At 43.7% G+C, this 22,041-nt stretch overlaps 1 protein-coding gene across 1 annotated transcript in view; it reads right to left on the reverse strand.

Moving 5' to 3' along the window:
• LOC126238921 (uncharacterized) overlaps positions 1 to 22,041 on the reverse strand; it is a 143,444-nt gene that overhangs the window by 108,256 nt on the left and 13,147 nt on the right. Inside the window, exon 2 of the mRNA XM_049947821.1 lies at positions 6,970 to 7,131. Coding sequence (XP_049803778.1) covers positions 6,970 to 7,131 — 162 coding nt within the window. The remainder of the gene's footprint in view (positions 1 to 6,969; positions 7,132 to 22,041) is intronic.

Below are 22,041 nucleotides of genomic sequence, written 5' to 3' on the forward strand. Positions count from 1 at the left end.
CTAAACCCTGTAGTGTTTATACGTAGATTTCTAGGTATATTACCAGGGCATGGACGGAAGGACAGAAAATAAGTTGTGTGTCAGGATACATTCAGGGTAATGGTCAATTGTGGACCACAGATATGGTGGAGACATGTGAGACCTACGAAGAGATTGAAAAGGCATTTTTGGCGAAGTAATGGTCGCTAGGCGTACAGGAACGTTTACGTAAGGAAGTATTTAATCCTGAACCGTTCTGTAGAAAGACAGGCAGCCTACGCAGATACTTCGAGAAGTATCTAAATAAAGCCAAATATTGGGACGAGCCCATCACACATACAGATATCTTACGCATTCTGAAGGCAAAACTTCTCGCAGAAACCAGGAAAAAATTAATTCATGCTTCAGAAGAGAATCTTGAAGAATCTATGTCGGCATTACATTCAATAGTACTTTAATCCAATTCTGTAAATTACTGGGTGGAAACATAAGGTTAAATGAACCTTGTTCCGGAATTTCCTTAGGAACCCTCGACCTAATGAGAAGGCTTAGTTGATTTAAAGTCCATGGCCACATTAGCCGTTAACAGTTCCTCAAACTGCTAATGTCAAAAATTTAACCTTATGACCAGTAGCGAGTGATTATGAATGATAGACAGTTAATAAGTGGCAAACTTTGTCAGCTGCAAGTACATTCTGCTTAGAAATATGCTACGGGAAGGTAATGTCATGTTGTCAATGTTTTGGTCGAGTATTGTCTTACACACAAAATCCCCGCCCGAACAGGTGATTCTGGAGCGTTTCGTGATGCAGTACGCGGCCAAAGTTGTTCTCGGCCGCCAGTATATTCCGGTCAGTAATATGCTACGGAAAGGTAGAGCCACGTTGTGGGTGTATTGATCCAGTATGCTACGGAAAGGTAGAGTCACGTTGTGAATGTATTGATCCAGTATTCTTTTATACAGAAAATCACGCTCAAAAACGTACTGTTGTAGCGTTACGTAAAGCATCAACCACCAACAGTAGTGCGACGAACTATTAATATGACGAGAAATGTAATATACCTGCGTGAGAGATAGATACTCTGTGGAATATAAGCATCTCCCTGCGAGCACGATAACAAAGAAACACAGACTGTATTAAGCTTCGGATAAGAGATAATTATTCCATGTTGTTGGAAGAGAGATGTTCTATGTCGGATTAAGAGGAGATTGTTGGAAGCCGCCATTAGGGCAGTAATCTATATTTTATGGTATTGAAGAAAATAAATACACATAAAAGGACGAGAGGGGTATCAGGTGTGTAGATTCATAACCCTAAACCATTTCTAAGTAAATATTCAGTGCTTATAAAGACGCATGTCGTTCAGAAGTGTTGTGTGGTTTGATGGTGCGAACCTGCAGTCTTACACAGTATTGGGATACGTCGAGAATATTTCTCCGAAGACCTAAATAATAACATGAAATATAGTTGGACGCCACATTCCATACACATGACACAGCATAGCACTTGGCCGTACCTATCGATTCCCGTAGAGCGATAAGTTATCTTTAACGACTGCAGCAAGGAGACTGAACGAGATCTACAGCTTCGGAACGCATTTGGTATTACCGTATTCTTTAACATAAGGAGAACAGTATGCAATACAGGCTTCATAACCACTGCAAACATAATTAAAAGGACTCAAATAAAAGGAGGGAACAGTGGAAAGGAATCACTAAACCAAACCATAAATAAAAATCAATAATAATGCGCATTCACACTAATAAAGCACTCGTTAAATAATAGAGAGAATAAAAATGAGACTGCTGCCACTGTGCACGTGGTGCCAGCGAGTAGTTGTGCGCTGACACTGGTGATCTGTCGTGGCCACCTGCTGGCCTGCCGTCCCCTCGCTGCTTCAAGCTCCTGTGTGCTTCATCACCACTTAAGGTCATCATAGCCCACCCGGCTAGCCGCGCAGTCCAACTCACCGCTTCCCGAGCGGCAAGGCGTGCAGGTCCCCTACACGACCCCACCCAGTGCATCTGTGTCGAGGTCCGGTGTACTGGCCAGCCTTTAAGGCAGTTTTCATTCTGCTTCGGCGAATACGAGCTGGTTCTCCTTACTCCGCCTCAGTTACGCTATTTCGGTGATCGTTGTGCAAACCCTGTCTTCACGTACGTGTACACCATAATTACTCTACCACGCCAGCATTTAGGGTTATATTCGTCTATTATGAGATGATCCCGGGGTGGGTCCACTGGTGGCCGAACCGCAACAACTCTGGGTTCGGTGTGGGGCGGCCGTGAGCCGGGTGGGCTGCTGTGGTCTGCTGTGGGATTGTGGACCTCTGAGAGCTACGGCGGGACCAAGTCTCTCGTCGTTTGTAGGTCCCCGCTTCAATACACACAATAGGGTCATCGCACGCCACAGGGACGTTGTGCAAAACAGTTGTATGAATTCTGCTGAATAAATATCCTTTTGTTACTGCTGTATTTATGATTCCATGAGGGCCAAGGAACTGGTTTACATTCCTAGACCTCCTCCATCCATCTTGCAACATCACATTACTCTGTCAGTGGAGCTTAGACTATCCTCTCCTGTAATAAATCATTAAGGAACCTTCACTGAAGTAACGACCAATCACATTTTTGTCGTTGTTGTGGTCTTCTACCTAAAGACATGTTACATGCCACTCTCCATGCGATTTCATCTCCAAGTAGCTACTGCAACCCGCATTCTTTTCCAACTGCTTTCTCTATTCATCTGTTCATCTCCCTCTACAATTTTACTCACTTCACTTGCGTTCAGCACTAAACTGGTGATTCCTTCATGACTCAGAGTGTGTTCTATCAACTTATCGCATATTTTAGCAAAGTTGTTTCACAAAATCCTTTTCTCCCCTACTCTGTTCAGTACCTCCTCATTTGTTACACGGTCTAACCATCCTGTATTCAGCATTCTTCTGTAACACCACGTTCCCAACGTTTGTACACTCTCCTTATCTGAACCGTTCATCGTCCATGTTTGACATTCATACAAGGCTATAATCAGCACAAACACCTCCAGAAAAACACCTCCTAACTCTTAAATTGACATTAGCCGTCCAAAATTTCTCTTATTCAGAAACTTTTTTCTTGTCATCACCAATCTACATTTTATATCACATCTATTTCGTTCGTTACCCTAAAGAGCACAACTCATCTACTATTTTCAGTGTCTTGTTTCCTAATCTAATTCCTTCACTGTAATTTGATTAAATTTATCTACATTCCATTATCTTTCTTTTTTGCTTTTGTTGATGTTTATCTTGTATCCTCCTTTCAACACACTGGCCACTCCGTCCAACTGCTCTTAAAAGTCCTTTCCTGTCTGTCACAGAATTGCAATGTCATTGGCAATCTCAAAGTTTTTCCTTGTTCCCCCTGAATCTTAAATACCTCTCTACATTTTTCTTTGGTTTCGTTTACCGCTTTCTCAATGTACAGATTCAATAATAGTGAGGATAATCTACAATACCACCTCACCCAATTCTCCTTCCCTTTCACGCCCCTCGACGCTTAGAATTGCCGTCTGGTGTCTGTACACACCCTGCCTTTTACCAGTGCAACCTTTACAGTTTCAAAGAGAGTAACCCAATCACTTAGTCTCAAATAAATCTTTACTGAGTACAGCTCAGTTACTCTCATCAAGTAGCTTCTACATTCTCTGCGAAATTTTAACGTATTTTGTTTTTCTTGTATTGTGAAAGACATTTCTTTTTTCGATATAGCCAGCACTCGGCATACGTGCATGACATGGACAGAACGAAAGCTACATTTCATCTGTGCTCCTGGGTGCTCATATTGCTATACTGAAACTAGTTGTTTTCTCACTGTCCGACGAAAAGAATTTCCGTAATTGTGTATGGAATCGATAAAGTCCGCATATGACAGTAACCCATTTCATGAGCGAAACAGGCAAATCCTATGTTTCAAAAATTAATTACTCTTAAATAAATCTTCGGTTTTGGAAACATGAAATGCCAATGAGCTGTCTCTGTTAGCTCTGCAATACTATCAGCAGTAAATGCCACATGTCCATTTTAACCGTCGTGTGGTCGCATCGATTTTTGTAATACCAGTGGTCGCGTGGTTGACTCTGTCAACCATCCATTATTTTCACTAAAGATGTGAAAAGTTATACCATTGTATGCTTCCTACTGAAAACTAATAAGTTTATTTTGGTTTTTTAATTAACAGAAATACAAATTTTAATATTTCACCTTTATTGTTTCTAAAGATACAATTAAAATCTAATTAAGGAATCTAGTTTTTCATTTAACAATGCACTCCTAACGTACAGGATCTAGTTAAATAACATTTGACCTTCATTCTTTCTCAGTATATGTTACTCATACAGCTTTTATTGGATTATACTCTCTTTATTGAACATGACTATATTGTTTCTACGTAAAAACAGAGTTTACTCATCCTGTTCCTCTACCTCATCCGTAGTGTTACGCGCACACCTCTCACACACAACTGCCGCATGCTTCTTGCATACAGACATCTTACACTAACTACAACGAAGTGTGGTGACAACATTGTTTTCTCTGCCAAACACATCGCAGCGACTCTTCTTTTTGTTTGGAGGTTCTTCTGGTTCTTGAGGTTCTTGCAATTTATAAGGCAGCGAAAATATTTTGAGATCATTTGGAAGCATCGAAATGTTGGATCTTGTAACTAAATTATCTTTAATAAGTTGTTGGGATAACTGTTTCACAAACAGCCCCGTTGGTGTTGTTGGGTTTTCTGCATTGCAGTGAAACAGTATTTGGGCTATGATACCAGCGATGTTTAGTACAGCGAACCATTCAGCCAGTGTCCACCGCCTTGTTACTAGCGCAACTGAATGTCTACTGTACGTTGGTCGACAGTGTCAACCCCTCCTTTTGTCTGTTATAGTCCATGATAATGTGCGGTTTATTGGTATTCTCATCGAATGCGCCTTCACTGTGCATGGTGTTAAGCAGAACATCACATTTGTTTCTTTTGGGCACATATGACATCAGTGTGATATCTTTCTGGTATCCAAACAGTGAAGACCTAATCTTCCTGGATTTCAGAGGTAGGAATTCCGGGGGAATTTCCGTTTTATCTTTCTTCAGAGTTCCAATCCATGTGACGTTTCTCTGCAAAAGTGAGGCTGACAGTGGATAACTGGTATACCAAATATAAAAAGTAATATTCCGATTTCATCCCAGCACCGGTTCTGCCAGGCGATGCGTGATATCGTAGGGTTTATTTGGCACTCTGTTAGGGCCAAATATAAAAAGTAATATTCCGATTTCATCCCAGCACAGGTTCTGCCAGGCGATGCGTGATATCGTAGGGTTTATTTGGCACTCTGTTAGGGCCATTTGGTTGCGTTCCACGGTACAGCTCAACACATTCTGTATGGAATGTTTTTGGCATCGCAAATAGCAAAGAATTTCGGGCTGTACTTTGCTGGTTTTTTCGGTATGTACTGAACATATTAATATCGCCCTCTAAAACGTGTGAGCATCTCGTCAATGGTTACAAACTCTTGCAAATTATATCTTTCCTTACAATTGGTGACAAATTTATCTAAATATGATCTGATTGCTGAAAATTTGTCTCTCTCGCGTCTTTGTGTTCTTGTCAATTTGTCGTCAAATCTCACGCTCCTGAGGAGAATAAGAACCGTCTGTATGATATACAAACTATTGATATTCATACCAGTGCCATCTTTACTCCAAAGTTCTTCAACATTTGTTTTATTCCCACCCTTCAAGCCAGTCAGTATAAAGATTGCAAGGAGAGCATATATCTCTTCCCTAGAAGTTTCCTTCATCTCTCTCTCTCTCCTGTGATACTGCGTTGCTGATTGATGTATTCCAGAAGTTAATTAATCATATCTGCACTAACAATTTTACTCAATGCTGTCACTTATTGTATAATGCCCTTAGCAGACCTCTTCAGACCCGGTAGAATTTATTTACATTTTTTGAGGGCGTTTTCGCCGTTTTGGCTCTTACACTTTCCTTGGACGACTTAGTTTAGCCATTTTTACCAACAAAATACCCACACATAAAATCAAAATTATCGTCACAATTTTCTTCATCTTCATTAAGTTGTATTTCGTCTTCGATATATGTATGTCCTCCTCCCTCTAAAGGAACTACTTCTGCTTCTGATTCACTGTTGTGATCACTAACTACTATTTGTTCTTCTTCCTTGTCAGACCAGTCAAATTCAGAACACTTGCTGTCGTCCAAGTCTTCTTTCAGAAGCCTTTCAATCTCCTCCTCTGGTAACCCCTTTTTGAAAAAGCCCCTAAAAGTATAAATAAAAATAAAATATAGTTGCTAGTGAAAGATTTTAATCTTAAATAAATACAGTATTCACAGTTACCATAAAAAAATACTTACATCACAGGTCGCGTGGTTGACTCTGCGCACCAAACACAGCCAGGACTAAAATAAGCTGCAGTTGCTGTCAATGTGTGAGCGCTACAATCACAGCAACAATTCAATTGACAGAGGTCAAACTTGAAGATAGGCGGAGCCGCCAATACTGCAACAATGCGTATTTTGGCTTCAAAGCGAAAAACGAACACTGGTTGACTCAGTCAACCAATGCGAGCGCCCGAGGGCTAAAAAGAGGAGGTAATGCCCATGCCTTTGTAGTTAGTGTAGCTATGAAACAGGACTGTATCATATGTTGGGTACTGTCTCGCAGTTGACATAGGTGTAAACAGTATTACCATATATTACATGATTCGGCAGGTATTAGAGGTGCACGGATTAACTGACTCAGAGTTTGTATCAAAACAGAAGTGTACTCCCGAGCTCGATTCCTCAATATGCGGAGGCCCGGAACGTCACAAACCAGGAATCGCTGGCAAGGAGCGTGGGCGTCACCTCTCACATACCTGGTTTGTTCCAGAGTTGAGGAATACAACGCGGAGAGCGCATGAACGAGGCGAGCTGCCACTGAACCCTCACCTCAAAGTCGTCCGCAAAAATGTCGTAGTACAAAGTGAGGCTTCCTTTGTACGTGGTTTCCTTGGTTTCCTCGTCTACAGTCTGTGAAATGTTGACCAAAATGCCTGGGTATTCCCCATCATCGCAGGCGCCAAGCTCTAATATGTCTATAGTGTATGGACCCTGCCGAACAAAAAAAAAAAAAAAAAAAAAAAAACACATTATAAGAGCGCTTCACTAGAGTACCAAGGATACATCTCAAAACAACACCAGTGCTACTGAGACTAACTGGAAATTGAAAAGCTTTCTTACTACCGGCTGTACAAAAATTCAGCAATTAAAATTCATAAATACATTTCTTACATAGATTAAAAATCGGTTATTTTTAGAGCACACATCGCAACATGAATAACCATAGGATTATTTGAGTGTTTACCAGTTTGTGCATGCCTGCACTCCGTAACAGCAGGAAGGCTGCTTCGATTCTTGAGCAAAAGAACTTTGCAGAGCTGAATAGACGGATAAAACTAGTAAAGTTCATAACAGACCAATGTAATTCTTTGTAAATTTAGCAGTCACTGCGCCAGTCAAATATTTAAAGAACTACAGTACGGAACAACATAATAAAATTGTTCTCGGCATAGATTATTGCTATTAAAATTCCGAGAGCCCAGAATGAATGTACAATTATAAGATAAGAGCTAATGTGTGTGAAATGCAGCGTGCTGAGTTTCAGTTCCTGATCCCGAACACTGTTTTAATCTCCCAGGAAGTTTCAAAGCCGTACTTGCTAGGTCCACAGAGAAACACCCATTGTTCAAACAACTGCTGAGCTATGAGACAGCCTTTTCCCAGCAATATCGTTTCTTTTAGGAATGCCACTGGATATCCGTGTGTAACTTGCAAACTACGTAGGAAGCAAGCCTACTTGGAGGAGTGAAGCCATGAGGGCAACTTATGGGTCACGAAAGCAAATGTTTTGGGAAAGGATTCCAGATGCGTCACAGAGCTTTGATATGTCAAGAAGTTCTCTCACCATAATGATCATGACGATAAAATTACATAAATTTGGGTTCATACAGATATTTACCAACAACAGCTAGTAGTGATATGCTCTATGGGTTTCTGGAACATCTGAACTCACTCCACTCAAGAATGAAGTCCAGCCTGGCACTGTAAAAGGATGGCCAGTTGTTGTTGCCGGATGTGGTTACCAAAAGAATGGCCAGATACCGTTGCTGATGTAGTTATCAAAAGGAGAGCAGACGGCTCGTTTGACCCCAGTGTGTTCCTCAAACATACATACATGGATTTATACCCGCCAGTCAGCAATTGTCACCACCCAGTGCAGAGTTCTGAAGTCATTGGTCCACAGAGCACACACCTCGTCAGATCCAGATATCCAGGCACTGAGCCTTTATGATCACTGTTCTGCAAGAATGGATGCACTACCAAACAGAATCGGAAGAACTTTCAACTAGTCATCCTTCCACACGATCCAAAAGTAGAGAACGTTGAGGCAAAGACTGTGGCATAACTGGCCTATGCCGGATCCCTTTCTGCCAAAACCAGCAACATTATGAGGAAGCACGATTTTAAGTATATGTTCAGTCCACCTACCGAAACAAGACAGCTACTGGTAAATGTCAAGCAGCCTGGGTCTACAAAAACCGGGAAGCTATTATACATCTTGCCAATGTGGCATGCTGTACATTGGCCAAACAACTAGGACAGTGGACATCATATGACAGAACGTCAGAGGCACACCACTAAGACAGGCAACAAAGTCAGCCATTGCATTGTGAGCCCTGTCTAGAACTTAGTCTACGAACTGTGATTAAACGAGGGATCTGGCACAGGCCCTAGATACTGGGACAGTATTATAAGAATGGCTACAGAGGTACAGGTGACTAATAACCTGATAAATCGTGACACGGGGTTCCTACTCAGCAGAACATGGGATCTGCCACTGCAACTGCTGAAAACGCAATGGGAGCAGCAGCAGAAAGGCACAAAGAGAAGGAGAGAGTGTGTGGACGTCTGAAACGAACCCCAGATGCAGCATCAGGTGCACCGAACCTAACATGGAACGTAGCGGGGCGCTTCTAGCGGCAGCGATCTGCAGAGAGAACAGCTGGAACCACAGCGGAACCTGGAACTGCACGGGCCCGAAGACGGAATCCAATCACATAGACGGGTGAATGGGACCGAAGACGAAATAACAGCGCTCGGCCTGACACACGAGGCTCAAGAAGGACCGCCTGAGAACGTTTCTAACGGGAGAGAACTGCAGAGAAAGCAGGTGGCACCGCAGCCGTTTCCCAGTCCACTGACCAGCGGATTACCTGAGGTCCACGCCGACGAGTAGAATCTCGTGGCGAAATCGCGGATGCGTCAATTCAGCGTCGGGAGTCTCGAGTTCATTGTAAAGCTACATCGTACTGAAATATCGTGGCTGATGCATATCCAGAGAGATTAGTTCTGCACTGTTTGCAGCCTCTTCATTTGCTTTACTGCCCCAGTGGAGCGAAAACGCATCTCCAACCCACAGAGAGGAACTCCGGACCGAAGAGGGAATGCGCAACAACGCGGACCGCTGACGGGACGAATGGACACGACTATGAAGGAGGAAGAGAGTAGATATAAATACTGGATCCGTAAAGGAGGAGATCGTTGAATTTACGTAATAATAAACCTATAATGAGCTTCATACTTAAAAGCATACATCAAGGCACATCGGACGACTCAGAAAACTGCTTCCACGGTGCCTTAACGTAAACAAAGCATAGCGCAGAGATGACAGGAAAATAAACGACTAAACTGCGTAGCACAACAACCAAGCGACCCGACCACCCGCCCCCCCCCCCCTCACCCCATCCTCCTAAACCAGCGCAGTGTGGTAGGTGCCTTTCACATACACACACAACAAATACGTGCATGAAACAAAGTGTCGAAGATGGTATGGACAGCATGACCTCTTCAGCTGCAACCAAAAAGAAGAATAAAGATGCTCCAATCGTAAGGGTCCCAACTACGCCCTCTTCTACAAATGCCTCGAAAGACCCAAGGAGGCCACAGCGGTCGAGACACTACCCCATAGATATCATATACGAGCTAGCGTGTCTTACGAACAGCGACGACGACCTATGCCACCACGTAGAGCTCAAAGAAGACCTCATACGGGTCACAGCCACATTACCGTTCCACCTACTTCGAGATCGCAAAGAGGCAGTCAAAGTTCTTTGGTACACGTGCGAGGTGCCGGGGCTAGTAGTGTATTTATCACTAAATTCTACTAGAATCCACATGTGTAAATCATGCTCTAAGCCCCCCCTATTCTAACTCCGACTTTTGCTGTTGCACAAGGATAAAAAAAAATACGCGAACTGACTCTAATCAACCCTGCTAGTGGAGTAGAAGAGAGTTTGGCACCTGCAATAATTTAATTTGATACATAAGTTAAATAAACAAAGGTTTCATTAGCATAGTGAGGAATGATAGGGTTGCTCTATCGATTAACAGAATGAAAGTTCTGTTCAAAATAACAATATGATTTATTAAGCTTAAACACAGAATAGTAAAAGAAACACAGGAAATTTATAAATCATCAAATTGGCTAAAATTGGAGATTCATACAAACACTATAAAGGTGAAGTTGTCCCTAACTTAGATCCTGAGGTTTAAGACGAAGTGGTATGTGGAGCCAATTCCTTTCCACTCAAATCTCAAGAGAGACACACAGCTAACCCAATAGTAATTGCTGTTACTCGAAACTGAACACAGTTAGAAAAGGATGAACAGGCGCGCTCTGCTGAGCTCTGATTATCACCTAGGAAAAATCCCTATCTGCCGGTGCTGCGGACGTACATTACCAACAGTCTTCTTATCTCCCAGAACACGATCTGGCGTACCGCAGGCGAGGGCTGGCTGTTTCGATGTCCTCGACCGAAAGGCGACTGCCGACTACTCAGAGCACCCGTACAGGCCGAACACCGAACATTCCCGCCCCCACGACAGTGGCCGTGGTTACGTTCCAATCAGCAACTCGAAAACCGGCGGAAATTCCACTCCATTGCCGGAGCACTACCATTCCACCAATGGAGATTCTTGGCGCCAATTTCTGTGCTGATTTTGCAGAAAGTGCGGGAATTTTCCCGCCACAACTGCGTGGGTACACAAGTCATTCCCACGCCTCGCTGGTAGCCCGCCAGAAAGTGTTTTCGCAAAGTTTCTCTGAAGTAACGGAACCTCTAGCCCAGCCGCTACTTCACACCCCAGCGGGCGTGTCTCTTGACAATGTCGGCGTCTGAAAAGCATTCACTCGACTGCCTCACACACGTCGGCTTAACTCTCTCCAGTTCCACCGAGCCCGCCTGTCACCGGCCCACCCGGGTGACGAGAGACGCTGCGTGGGAAGTACGCGTGTTAAGGAAAAGCAACCCTCCACCGCATGCAACTAGAGAGGAGAATCGTAAGATAGAAATATGAGAGGGGGCTCATGCCACCTCTCATTGCCCCTACGCCATTTTAGATTGTAATTGGTGAGCGGTTGGCTCACTTAGGAGCAAGGTAGTGAGTCAATCGCCCAAGAACAATCTTACAAAGTGACTCCACATACCGCACTCTATAAAAAAGATCATTGCAACTGAAAAATGCAACTCATAGAGGGAGGATTATTTATGATGTAGCCAACTTCACCTTCTTAATATGGAACACTAACACTCACATCACACATCCATACCCAGGGAGCCCCTTCCAAACACCGATTCACGCAGACATTCACGCTCTAAACATGGCCCGGGCATCTGAGCCAAATATGGAGCAGTTTATTCTTTACAATCAGAGTTGGAGTGCTCCGCAATTAAATGCCCAAGATGTTACAACAGTTTTAATCATTAAACTAACCTGACCTCACTCACACATGATAATATTTAAGTTAACAATCTCTTTGTGAGTTTTCAGAATCTAGTTACAACCTCCGATTCATTCTGTCTCCCTGCAGCAAGAATAACCTTTACAAAATGTTCCCTGAACTGATGGTCCATTCACAATGACAGTGGTGGTATCTGCTTCAGTTTATGGGGACTTCAGGCACACTGTTAGCATACACACAACAATAAACACAAAATACAAAAAAAACATGATGTGGAGAACAATACAGTAATCTGTAATAAGAATTACAGTGTAAAACACAAACGCATACAAGGTATAACATACATTACAGAAACAACATAAGAGAAAGAAATTTAAGAAAAACAAAAAAAAAAAGGTTCATGGGGCATCAAATTGTGCGTGCACATTGCACAAAGTTCACGACTGTGCTGAGAATGAGGCACTAAATCACATTGTTAGAAATATCCGTGGCACTTCACTGATTCCACTGTACTGACATCACATAAGGCTAAACGTCGGTTGTAGTTGCTACGTTGTGGCAACAGCAATAGGGAGTTCTGGAGTGTCTGCAGTACGCTGTTGAGATTGTAGTCAGACCCACGCATATGATCACGGCCGTATGGTAGGAAGACACAGTGATAGGCTCTCCTCACGTCGATTAATTGTCTCTGAGGTCTACTCGTTGGGATACATCACTAGTCTAGGTCTCTTCTCTCGCTGGACAGAACTTTATGTTTCCCAATATTGCAGTTCGACGAGGGATGATGGCACGTGGAGTGACTCCACAAGTGTGTGAGGTCATCCATACAGGATCGAACTAGGAGCGACTATTGTTAAAAACTGCTCTCTAATAGAGAGGAGAAGTAAGACATGAGACCAGACATTTGTTAGTGTGGCACGATACTGCTTTGTGTATGCAGATCGGCCAATGCTAGTGAGTTGTAAAAACCCAAACAGGTGAGTATAGAGCGTCCCTTTCTGTCCTGAGGCACATGAGGCGCAGGTTCTGACACGATATGTGATGTTCTTCGTGTACTCACGACAACGTGGTCTGCCGCAGGGAATCCCTCCAAGCGGCTGCCGCGTCCGGAGAGCTAGCAGGCTGTCGCGTGTCAGGGTCAACGGCCAGCCCCACTTTCGCTTGTGGCGGGGCGAGGGTCCCGTGTAATCCCTCAGGTAGGCAGCCGGGTGACTGTCAGCGTGTAGGACGGGACGCTCGCCCTCTAGCAGGTAGCCGAAGACCTCTTGTTTTTGCGCTGGCTGGCCTCTGCATTGCCACGTTCCTCGTCATCTGTACAATTCTTACAAAAGTCTTATGCCTAACTTTTTCCCATGACCTTCTATGTTATAATAAATTTACATAATGAAACATTGATGGTCTGTCATTTCAGACACTCTTATTTTACTTTTATAGTTATTAATCTATGGCAATCATTATAACATCTAATCTAGACATGGAAATAATTTATTTTGATATATGTGTAGAGACCGATCTCAGTATGTACATGGTGTGTGATAACTGATGCTTTGTAATGGATGAACAACTAAATGTGCGGGCCCGCACTAATATTACTATTAATTATATAGATCGACAGTAGACATGCTTCAAGAATTAACTACCATATCCCAACGATCTACATTCTACGTCTTTTAATTAAATTATGTTGTTATGCAGGTCTAAGTTTTACTGTGCTATAAAGAACATGCAACTACGCTACTTTCGCTCGCCCGTCGTCCCTCCATCTCGGGTCTGTGGTTTGGTGACCTGAAAAATAGCAACTCAACAGGCGCGCGCCACACTTGTGGTAGAAAACCCCCACAATATTAATCTAGTTATTGTTAAATCCTACAGTTTAACTTATCCTAGTATCGTACTTTCCCTTTATTTATTTATTTATTTTTATTTTATTTATTTATTTATTTATTTATTTATTTATTTTTTTTTATTTACCTTATACAATACCCTTACATAGTTCCTGTTACGCTGAGATGTCTTGCTGCTCGCCGCTATTGACGACAGTGATGTGCGCGCCGTACGACATGACCTCCGAGTTTTCATTACGCCTCACTGAAACTCCAGAGACTGGGTTAGCCATGGCTATACACGACAATAAATTTATAGTTGCAACTTCCTTCTCTATGTGAAGCGGTTTTCGCGATCGAAGTACACCTTTCCAGAAGCAATGTAATATGACCAAGCCAGGACTGGTTCCTGTTGAGGATTCAGACACCCAACACACGCCAGCTACACAGTATGTCACGAATATCCAAGTACAATTCCTTGGTGATTCATCTGTGACAAAAACGAGCAGCACGCTAAATCCCCAACTAGCATATTAGCATGGTAGGCTTTTATGCCCTCATTTCTCTCGTCTAGGGCACCATTAGAGTCAAATGCTCACAGGTTCACCCCGACTTGCAAGACAACGATACCGGCGCAGCTCTGCAAAAACTATACTGCCCATATTCACCCTCGAAATCCCGCAATATACCACAATCGTGCAGTGCACTGACGCGTGCCTGCAAGCATTGGTATGAACGTCTCACGAACTGGTTGTGGCCGCTATGGAGCGTATCACGACCTCTCAGAACGCTTCTAAGAGCACGTTCTTGTATGCGCCCGTTTGTGCGACGTCTCGTCACTCATCCTTATCCCTTAACATGGACACCAGATAGGAAAGGACAAAAACATTGCTCATGAAAAGGTAGTGTCTCCTACTCCATCGACATTGGAGATCGCAAACATAAACAAAAAGAGGATAGCAGCAGTAAATTCTTATGCAAGACAACGCAGCGTGTTAATACTTTAGCAATCTTAATCTATTAATGTAACGATTATTGTTCCCCGAACAAAGGTTCATATATTTGCCTATTCTACTATGTACATTTCTTACACTACTACTATTCTACGAACTCCTTTATGTGAGATATGTGGTGGAGTCCTATGGACTTCTTTCCTTTCAGCGTCTCCAATTCATAAGCATTGTGGTGAGCTGCTCTCCTTATACGGTACGGGCCGTTGTAAACAGAATAGAATTTTTGGCATTTCATTTTTTGTTTGTTCGAAAGTCGGAAAGACTTAACGAGCACCTTTTGTCCAATTTGGAAGTGTCGTAGACGAGCTCCCCTGTCGGCACGTCTCTTCCTGACCTCTGCTGCAGCCCGTATCCTCTTGAGAGCCAAATCCACTATGGCTTGGTGCTGCGTTCGCGCCCTTGGTGGGAAGTTTACGACCTTGGTTATCAAGTCCTTAGGAATCCGGTTTTTCAGTACTGTAATGGGTGCCAATCTTGTTATCCCATGGGGTGCCTCATTGATCACCTCCTGGAAGTCTTTAAGGAAAACGTCCCATGTCGTGTGCTGTTTGTTACAGTACAACCGGCACAAGTTTCCGAGTTCTTTAATAACCCGTTCTGCAGCATTCGAGCTCGGATGGTGTGAAGATATAAAAATGGGATCAATTTTACATCGACGCAACGTCTCCTTCCATGTTTTTGACTTAAACTGTGGCCCGTTATCAGAAATGATTCTACTCACATGACCAACCTGTGGTAGGAAATCCCGGATTAGGGCTCGTGATACAGTTCGTCCTGTCGCCCTCTTCAGTGGCGTAAAGGTAACGTATTTGGACGTTAGTTCAACAAACACTAATACGTAAGTATATCCTCTTCTTGTTCTTGGCAAAGGTCCCATTAAATCTGTTGCTGCTAATTGTCTTAATTTGGTCGGTACGATTGGGTATAATGGTGCCTGCATGCTCACAGTGGTGTGCTTAGCCTTTTGGCAGTCTTTACACACCGACAGTACCCTCCGAATTCGACGCTCCATGTTTCGAAAGTAACACATGGTCCTTAGTTTGAGATTGCACTTGCGTGGTCCGAAGTGTCCATAGCTGAGGTGAGTATGCCATATAACCTTGTTTATTAGGTGTTCAGGGATGCATACCCCCCATTCAGTGTCATTGGCATAATTTCGGTGGAAAATTATGCCTTTCCGCGAGAGGTAGAACTGCCTGACGGTGGCGTGTCTTCTGTCTATCCATTTCTGTTTCAATAACACTAGGGCAGGGTCCTTGTCTTGCTCCTTCTTGATGTCCTGCATACTACAGGTAATAAAATTTTCAAAGGCTACTTTCTGCATATAGTAAAGGCAGTAGTGATTTTCCTCCAGATCTTCTTCCATGTTGTGCTCAAATCCGATCGGTGACCGTGATAAGGCGTCTGCAATAATGTTCTGACTGCCGGGGATATATTCTATCGAAAAGTTGTACTGCTGTAGATATGATGCCCACCTAATGAGCCGCCTGTGATTAAGCTTTGCAGTCATCAAGAACTCGAGTGCCTTGTGGTCTGTGTAGACCCTCGTCTTGCGACCAAACAGAAGGTATCTGAATTTTTCAAACGCCCATACAATAGCCAGCGCCTCTAACTCGGTTACTGAGTAATTCCTCTCACTCTTGGCTAGTACTCTGCTAGCAAACGCAATTGTCTTCCACACCCTGTTTCCTTCATGTACATAGTCTTGGAACACCATGACACCCAGACCGGAGTATGAACTGTCCGTTACTATGCAAAGCTCTTCAGCTAAATTAGGGTGTGATAGGATGGGTGCTTGTAATAATGCGAATTTTAATGTTTTCCATTCGGATTCGGCCGCCTCATCCCATTCCCAAGGAATCTTCTTTCCTGTAAGTTGATGCAACCGAGGACTGCTCTGAGTTTTGACATGTATAAAGCGGTTGTAAAAATTTATGATCCCCAAGAACCCCCTTAACTGCTTCTTTGTCGTAGGAATGGGAAACTTTTCAATCGCTTCGATCTTTTCGGGATTTGGCGCAATGCCCTCACCCGTGATGATATGTCCTAGAAATTTCACAGAGGACGTCCCAAAATTCGATTTTTCGATATTGATAGTCACACCGTATTCCTTGAATGTCGCTAGGAGTTCACCGAGGACCGCATTGTGCTCTCCCCAAGATTTCTCCGCGATCAGCAAATCGTCCACATAGCTGGTGACATGACGTTTCAAATTATCGCTTAGTATGCCGTCCAGCCCCCGAATGAATGCGGCAGATGAAACGTTCAAACCAAATGGTAGACGACGAAACCGGTAACATCTTCCAAATGCTAAAAAGGCTGTGTACTGTCTGCAATTTGGATGGAGCTCGATCTGCCAGAAACTCGATTTTAGATCAACTGATGAGAAGATTGATATTCCATGGAAGTTTTGTAAGAGTTCCTCTAATCGTTCCGGTCTGTCTGTTTCGGGTTCTATTATGGTATTAATTTGTCGCGAGTCCAAGACTAAACGAATACTACCATCTGCCTTCTCGACTACTCTTAACGGGTTATTATAGGCTGAAGCCGTAGGTTCTATTATTCCTTCACTCAGCATTCGCGTAATTTCAGCTGCTACTTTCTGTCGATATGCCAAGGGGATTGGATAGGGTGGCACACGAAACTGGTTGTGCGGACGTACACGAAATTCATATTGGAAGTTCTTTATTGATCCTGTCTTGGGAAGGAAGACCTCCGCATGTTCTACTAGTAATTTATGAAGTTCTTTGCGGTGTTCGCCCCTTATATTCTTTATTGCTTCCACTTTTTCTCCTATTTTCTCCTTTATTTCTCCCATTATTCCGACTTCATTCTCATCCGTGTCCTCTCCCCTATCCGCAACGTCGTCCTGTTCTTCCTTTCTGTCTTTCAGACACGCATAGTTTATCCGAACACAGTTAGACGGTAGTTGAGCTGGGATCAGCTGATCGTCGAACTTAATGTGGACGGGATTCCCTTTCCTCAAAACCACTTCACCTCGTCCTAGATCAACTATCGCTTCATGTTCATTTAGGAAGTCCGTTCCTATTATCATGTCGATCGCCAGATTTGGCACGATCCAGAAGTTAGACTCTATTTTGTGTCCTTGGCAGGAGAATTCCAGTCTTGTTTGTTGGGTGACCTCCGTACATTTACCCGCTAATGCCCCTTTTATTTTGGTTTTCTTAACCGATAGGACAGGCCAGTCCATCTCCTGAGAGCACCTCTTGTATGCTGCCTCAGATATTGCTGTTATGTAGCTTCCACTATCTATTATCGCATTCAGACTCTTTTCAGCTATTGCTACTGTGATAAGAGGCTGCCGATCATGTCGAGGAGTTGCTTTATGTTCCTCGAGCAGGATTTCTGATAAATCTTCGTAATGTATCATCCGTAGTTGGCCAGGTCCGAGATTACGTGCGAAATTCCGGCGGCCTGTGTTCGCACTAGTCTGGCGTCAATCCCTAGTTAGGCTCCCCCTCCTCTGACGTGCATTAGGATTTGCGGGTCTGGTTTCAATCTCCTGGTTCCACCGTTGTCCTTGGTTTCGCTCTCTCCAATTACGGTCGCTTTGCCGTTCGTTATTCCTTCTATCCCAGATTCCTTGTCTAGATTGACCCTGCTCCCTGACGTTCTGGTTTCCGTGTCTTTGGTTTCCATAACCTTGAATAGCGTAACCTTGACTTCCGTAACCCTGGTTTCCTAACTGACCAGTGCGATTATGCAATCTGCTGTCGTCTTCTGTTCCTGGCCGGTGGTATTTGTTACTTTGCCCCTTCTTCCTGTCCTTTGCGTCTTGTTTATCAAAGACTACTTCGAGTTCGCGCAATAGAATCTTGAATGCTTCTATGTCAGCTCCACACTTGCCGACAAGTGTCTGTTGGTACCTAACTGGCAATTTGGAAAAGCAAAATTTAATGATTTCTCCGTTACTATATGGACTATCTAAAAATTGATTCTTCTTGAGTAAATCATCAAGAAATTTGGTTGCGCTCCTATGCCCGGACACTTCCAGTTCAGGACAAAATATTATTTCCTCTTTAATCCTATCTTGCGTTTCCTTTGACCAGTAGGTCCGCAGGAATGCACCAACAAATTCCTGATAAGTCCGACACGTCACTGCCACACCCCGCATCTTTTCCGCGGCTTGGCCTTCGATGTGTCCACACATGAATTCTAATTTTGCCTGGGTTGGCCATGATGCCGGTAATGAATTTGTAAACTGCATCACCCAGCTCTTCGGATGCATCGACCCTCCATTTTCTTTGAACTTCTGGAATTTCAGTATCGACAGGAAGTGATTGTGATCAAAATCCTGTCTGATCCTCGCACTGGTGTTGTCACTCGTTTCCGATACTTGCACGTCTGCTGAGTGTCCTGTTCTATCTTGCTGATAACTGTGATGTGCAACCTCTGTATCACAGTGGAAGTGGCACTCAGAATTCACTCTCCTAAGTGGGCTATAATTATTGGAGCTATTACTTGCTGTTTCTGCGTGTGCATTGTTAGTTCCGCACTCTGTCACTGGGCTAGAGCACGGCGGGCTTTTCCTCGGAGACACAATTCTGTGTACTCCATCATGGGTATCCGAACGCGCAGTGCTCGTGTGCCCGTTTTGCTCTAGTTTTGCTATCCGACTCTCTACTTCTTCCATTCGTTTCGTGGAGTTCGCAACCGCGATATTACCTTGAGTTTTTAAGAATGCTAGGGATTTTGAGTGGGATTGTGTTGTACGTCGCAAGCGCCCTGCGAGTTTAGAAGTTGCTTCCGCGACTTTCATTGCCCCTGTTGCTGCAGTTTTGGCAAGGCCTGCTACTTTTTGTGCTACCGTTGACATTTGTTTTGCTTCTTCACATTCTTTCTTTATTGTTAATAATTCCCCACGAATTTCCCCTATATGCGAAATTATTGCCTCCGTGTCCTTCTTACGCTGTTCGTCAGCTTCTTCCTTCTCCTTCTTACGTTGTTTCTCCTCTTCTTCCTTCTCCTTCTTACGTTGTTTCTCCTCTTCTTCCTTCTCCTTCTTACGCTGTTCGTCAGCTTCTTCCTTCTCCTTCTTACGTTGTTTCTCCTCTTCTTCCTTCTCCCTCTTACGCTGTTCGTCAGCTTCTTCCTTCTCCTTCTTACGTTGTTTCTCCTCTTCTTCCTTCTCCCTCTTACGCTGTTCGTCAGCTTCTTCCTTCTCCTTCTTACGTTGTTTCTCCTCTTCTTCCTTCTCCCTCTTACGCTGTTCGTCAGCTTCTTCCTGCTTCTTACGCTGTTCGTCAGCTTCTTCTTTCATTGATCGTAGGAAGCTCAGTATTGGGTTTACGTCATCTTCTTGATCCTCTTCAAACATGGGCGATGTAACTCTGGACACCTGGGCGCTAGAGCTCTGACGTGACCGAGCTGGCCTCTGTCTGCACTCGTTCGTTTGACTATAAACTTCTGCTACCGTCTCGACCTGTGTGCCTGTCTCTGTTTCATCCTCTACTTCACTATCATAATCACGGCCGCAACGCTGCTCTGAGATCGCGTCCAAATCACCTTCCTCATCAATGCCCCTGGCGTCCTGTCCTGCTAAAAATGTGCCCATCTCATCTCCGAACCTATTCCCGTCAGTAAACTGCCCCTTATCCATTATGCTATCCTCTTTTGTTTTAGCTTCGCCCGATAATAGTCGTGCCTTACTTCTCGTTATCATTCATAAAACAAATTCATCTAAAATGCACAATAAAATTAATCTACTCCATATATTTTTTACACATAAACATAAAATTTCAACAACGCTGTTCCAACGCTGTAATCACAAACACAATTTGATGTGGTACCGAAACCACACACAAATCCGACAAAGTGCGATGCGGTACAGACACCACATCAGCGAAACACAAAAAAAACAATGAACAAAAAATATATACACTGAAAACAAAAACTGTAGTCATGCGCCGCTACTTAAAACTAAACGCGGAACTACCAAAAAAAACTTGGGTATTAATCATTAAAAAAAATAGAGAGAAAAAAAATTGAATGTTCCTACTAAGAATCCTGTTTGTTTATCAGAGATTCACAGGAAAGATCCTGGCAGGGTCGCCATATTATGCGAGGTGCCGGGGCTAGTAGTGTATTTATCACTAAATTCTACTAGAATCCACATGTGTAAATCATGCTCTAAGCCCCCCCTATTCTAACTCCGACTTTTGCTGTTGCACAAGGATAAAAAAAAATACGCGAACTGACTCTAATCAACCCTGCTAGTGGAGTAGAAGAGAGTTTGGCACCTGCAATAATTTAATTTGATACATAAGTTAAATAAACAAAGGTTTCATTAGCATAGTGAGGAATGATAGGGTTGCTCTATCGATTAACAGAATGAAAGTTCTGTTCAAAATAACAATATGATTTATTAAGCTTAAACACAGAATAGTAAAAGAAACACAGGAAATTTATAAATCATCAAATTGGCTAAAATTGGAGATTCATACAAACACTATAAAGGTGAAGTTGTCCCTAACTTAGATCCTGAGGTTTAAGACGAAGTGGTATGTGGAGCCAATTCCTTTCCACTCAAATCTCAAGAGAGACACACAGCTAACCCAATAGTAATTGCTGTTACTCGAAACTGAACACAGTTAGAAAAGGATGAACAGGCGCGCTCTGCTGAGCTCTGATTATCACCTAGGAAAAATCCCTATCTGCCGGTGCTGCGGACGTACATTACCAACAGTCTTCTTATCTCCCAGAACACGATCTGGCGTACCGCAGGCGAGGGCTGGCTGTTTCGATGTCCTCGACCGAAAGGCGACTGCCGACTACTCAGAGCACCCGTACAGGCCGAACACCGAACATTCCCGCCCCCACGACAGTGGCCGTGGTTACGTTCCAATCAGCAACTCGAAAACCGGCGGAAATTCCACTCCATTGCCGGAGCACTACCATTCCACCAATGGAGATTCTTGGCGCCAATTTCTGTGCTGATTTTGCAGAAAGTGCGGGAATTTTCCCGCCACAACTGCGTGGGTACACAAGTCATTCCCACGCCTCGCTGGTAGCCCGCCAGAAAGTGTTTTCGCAAAGTTTCTCTGAAGTAACGGAACCTCTAGCCCAGCCGCTACTTCACACCCCAGCGGGCGTGTCTCTTGACAATGTCGGCGTCTGAAAAGCATTCACTCGACTGCCTCACACACGTCGGCTTAACTCTCTCCAGTTCCACCGAGCCCGCCTGTCACCGGCCCACCCGGGTGACGAGAGACGCTGCGTGGGAAGTACGCGTGTTAAGGAAAAGCAACCTTCCACCGCATGCAACTAGAGAGGAGAATCGTAAGATAGAAATATGAGAGGGGGCTCATGCCACCTCTCACACGCAACATGGCCGATACTGGGAAAATACTTCGAAGTTGGGCAA

This window comes from Schistocerca nitens, chromosome 1, assembly GCF_023898315.1.
Source record: "Schistocerca nitens isolate TAMUIC-IGC-003100 chromosome 1, iqSchNite1.1, whole genome shotgun sequence".
NCBI lineage: Eukaryota > Metazoa > Arthropoda > Insecta > Orthoptera > Acrididae > Schistocerca > Schistocerca nitens.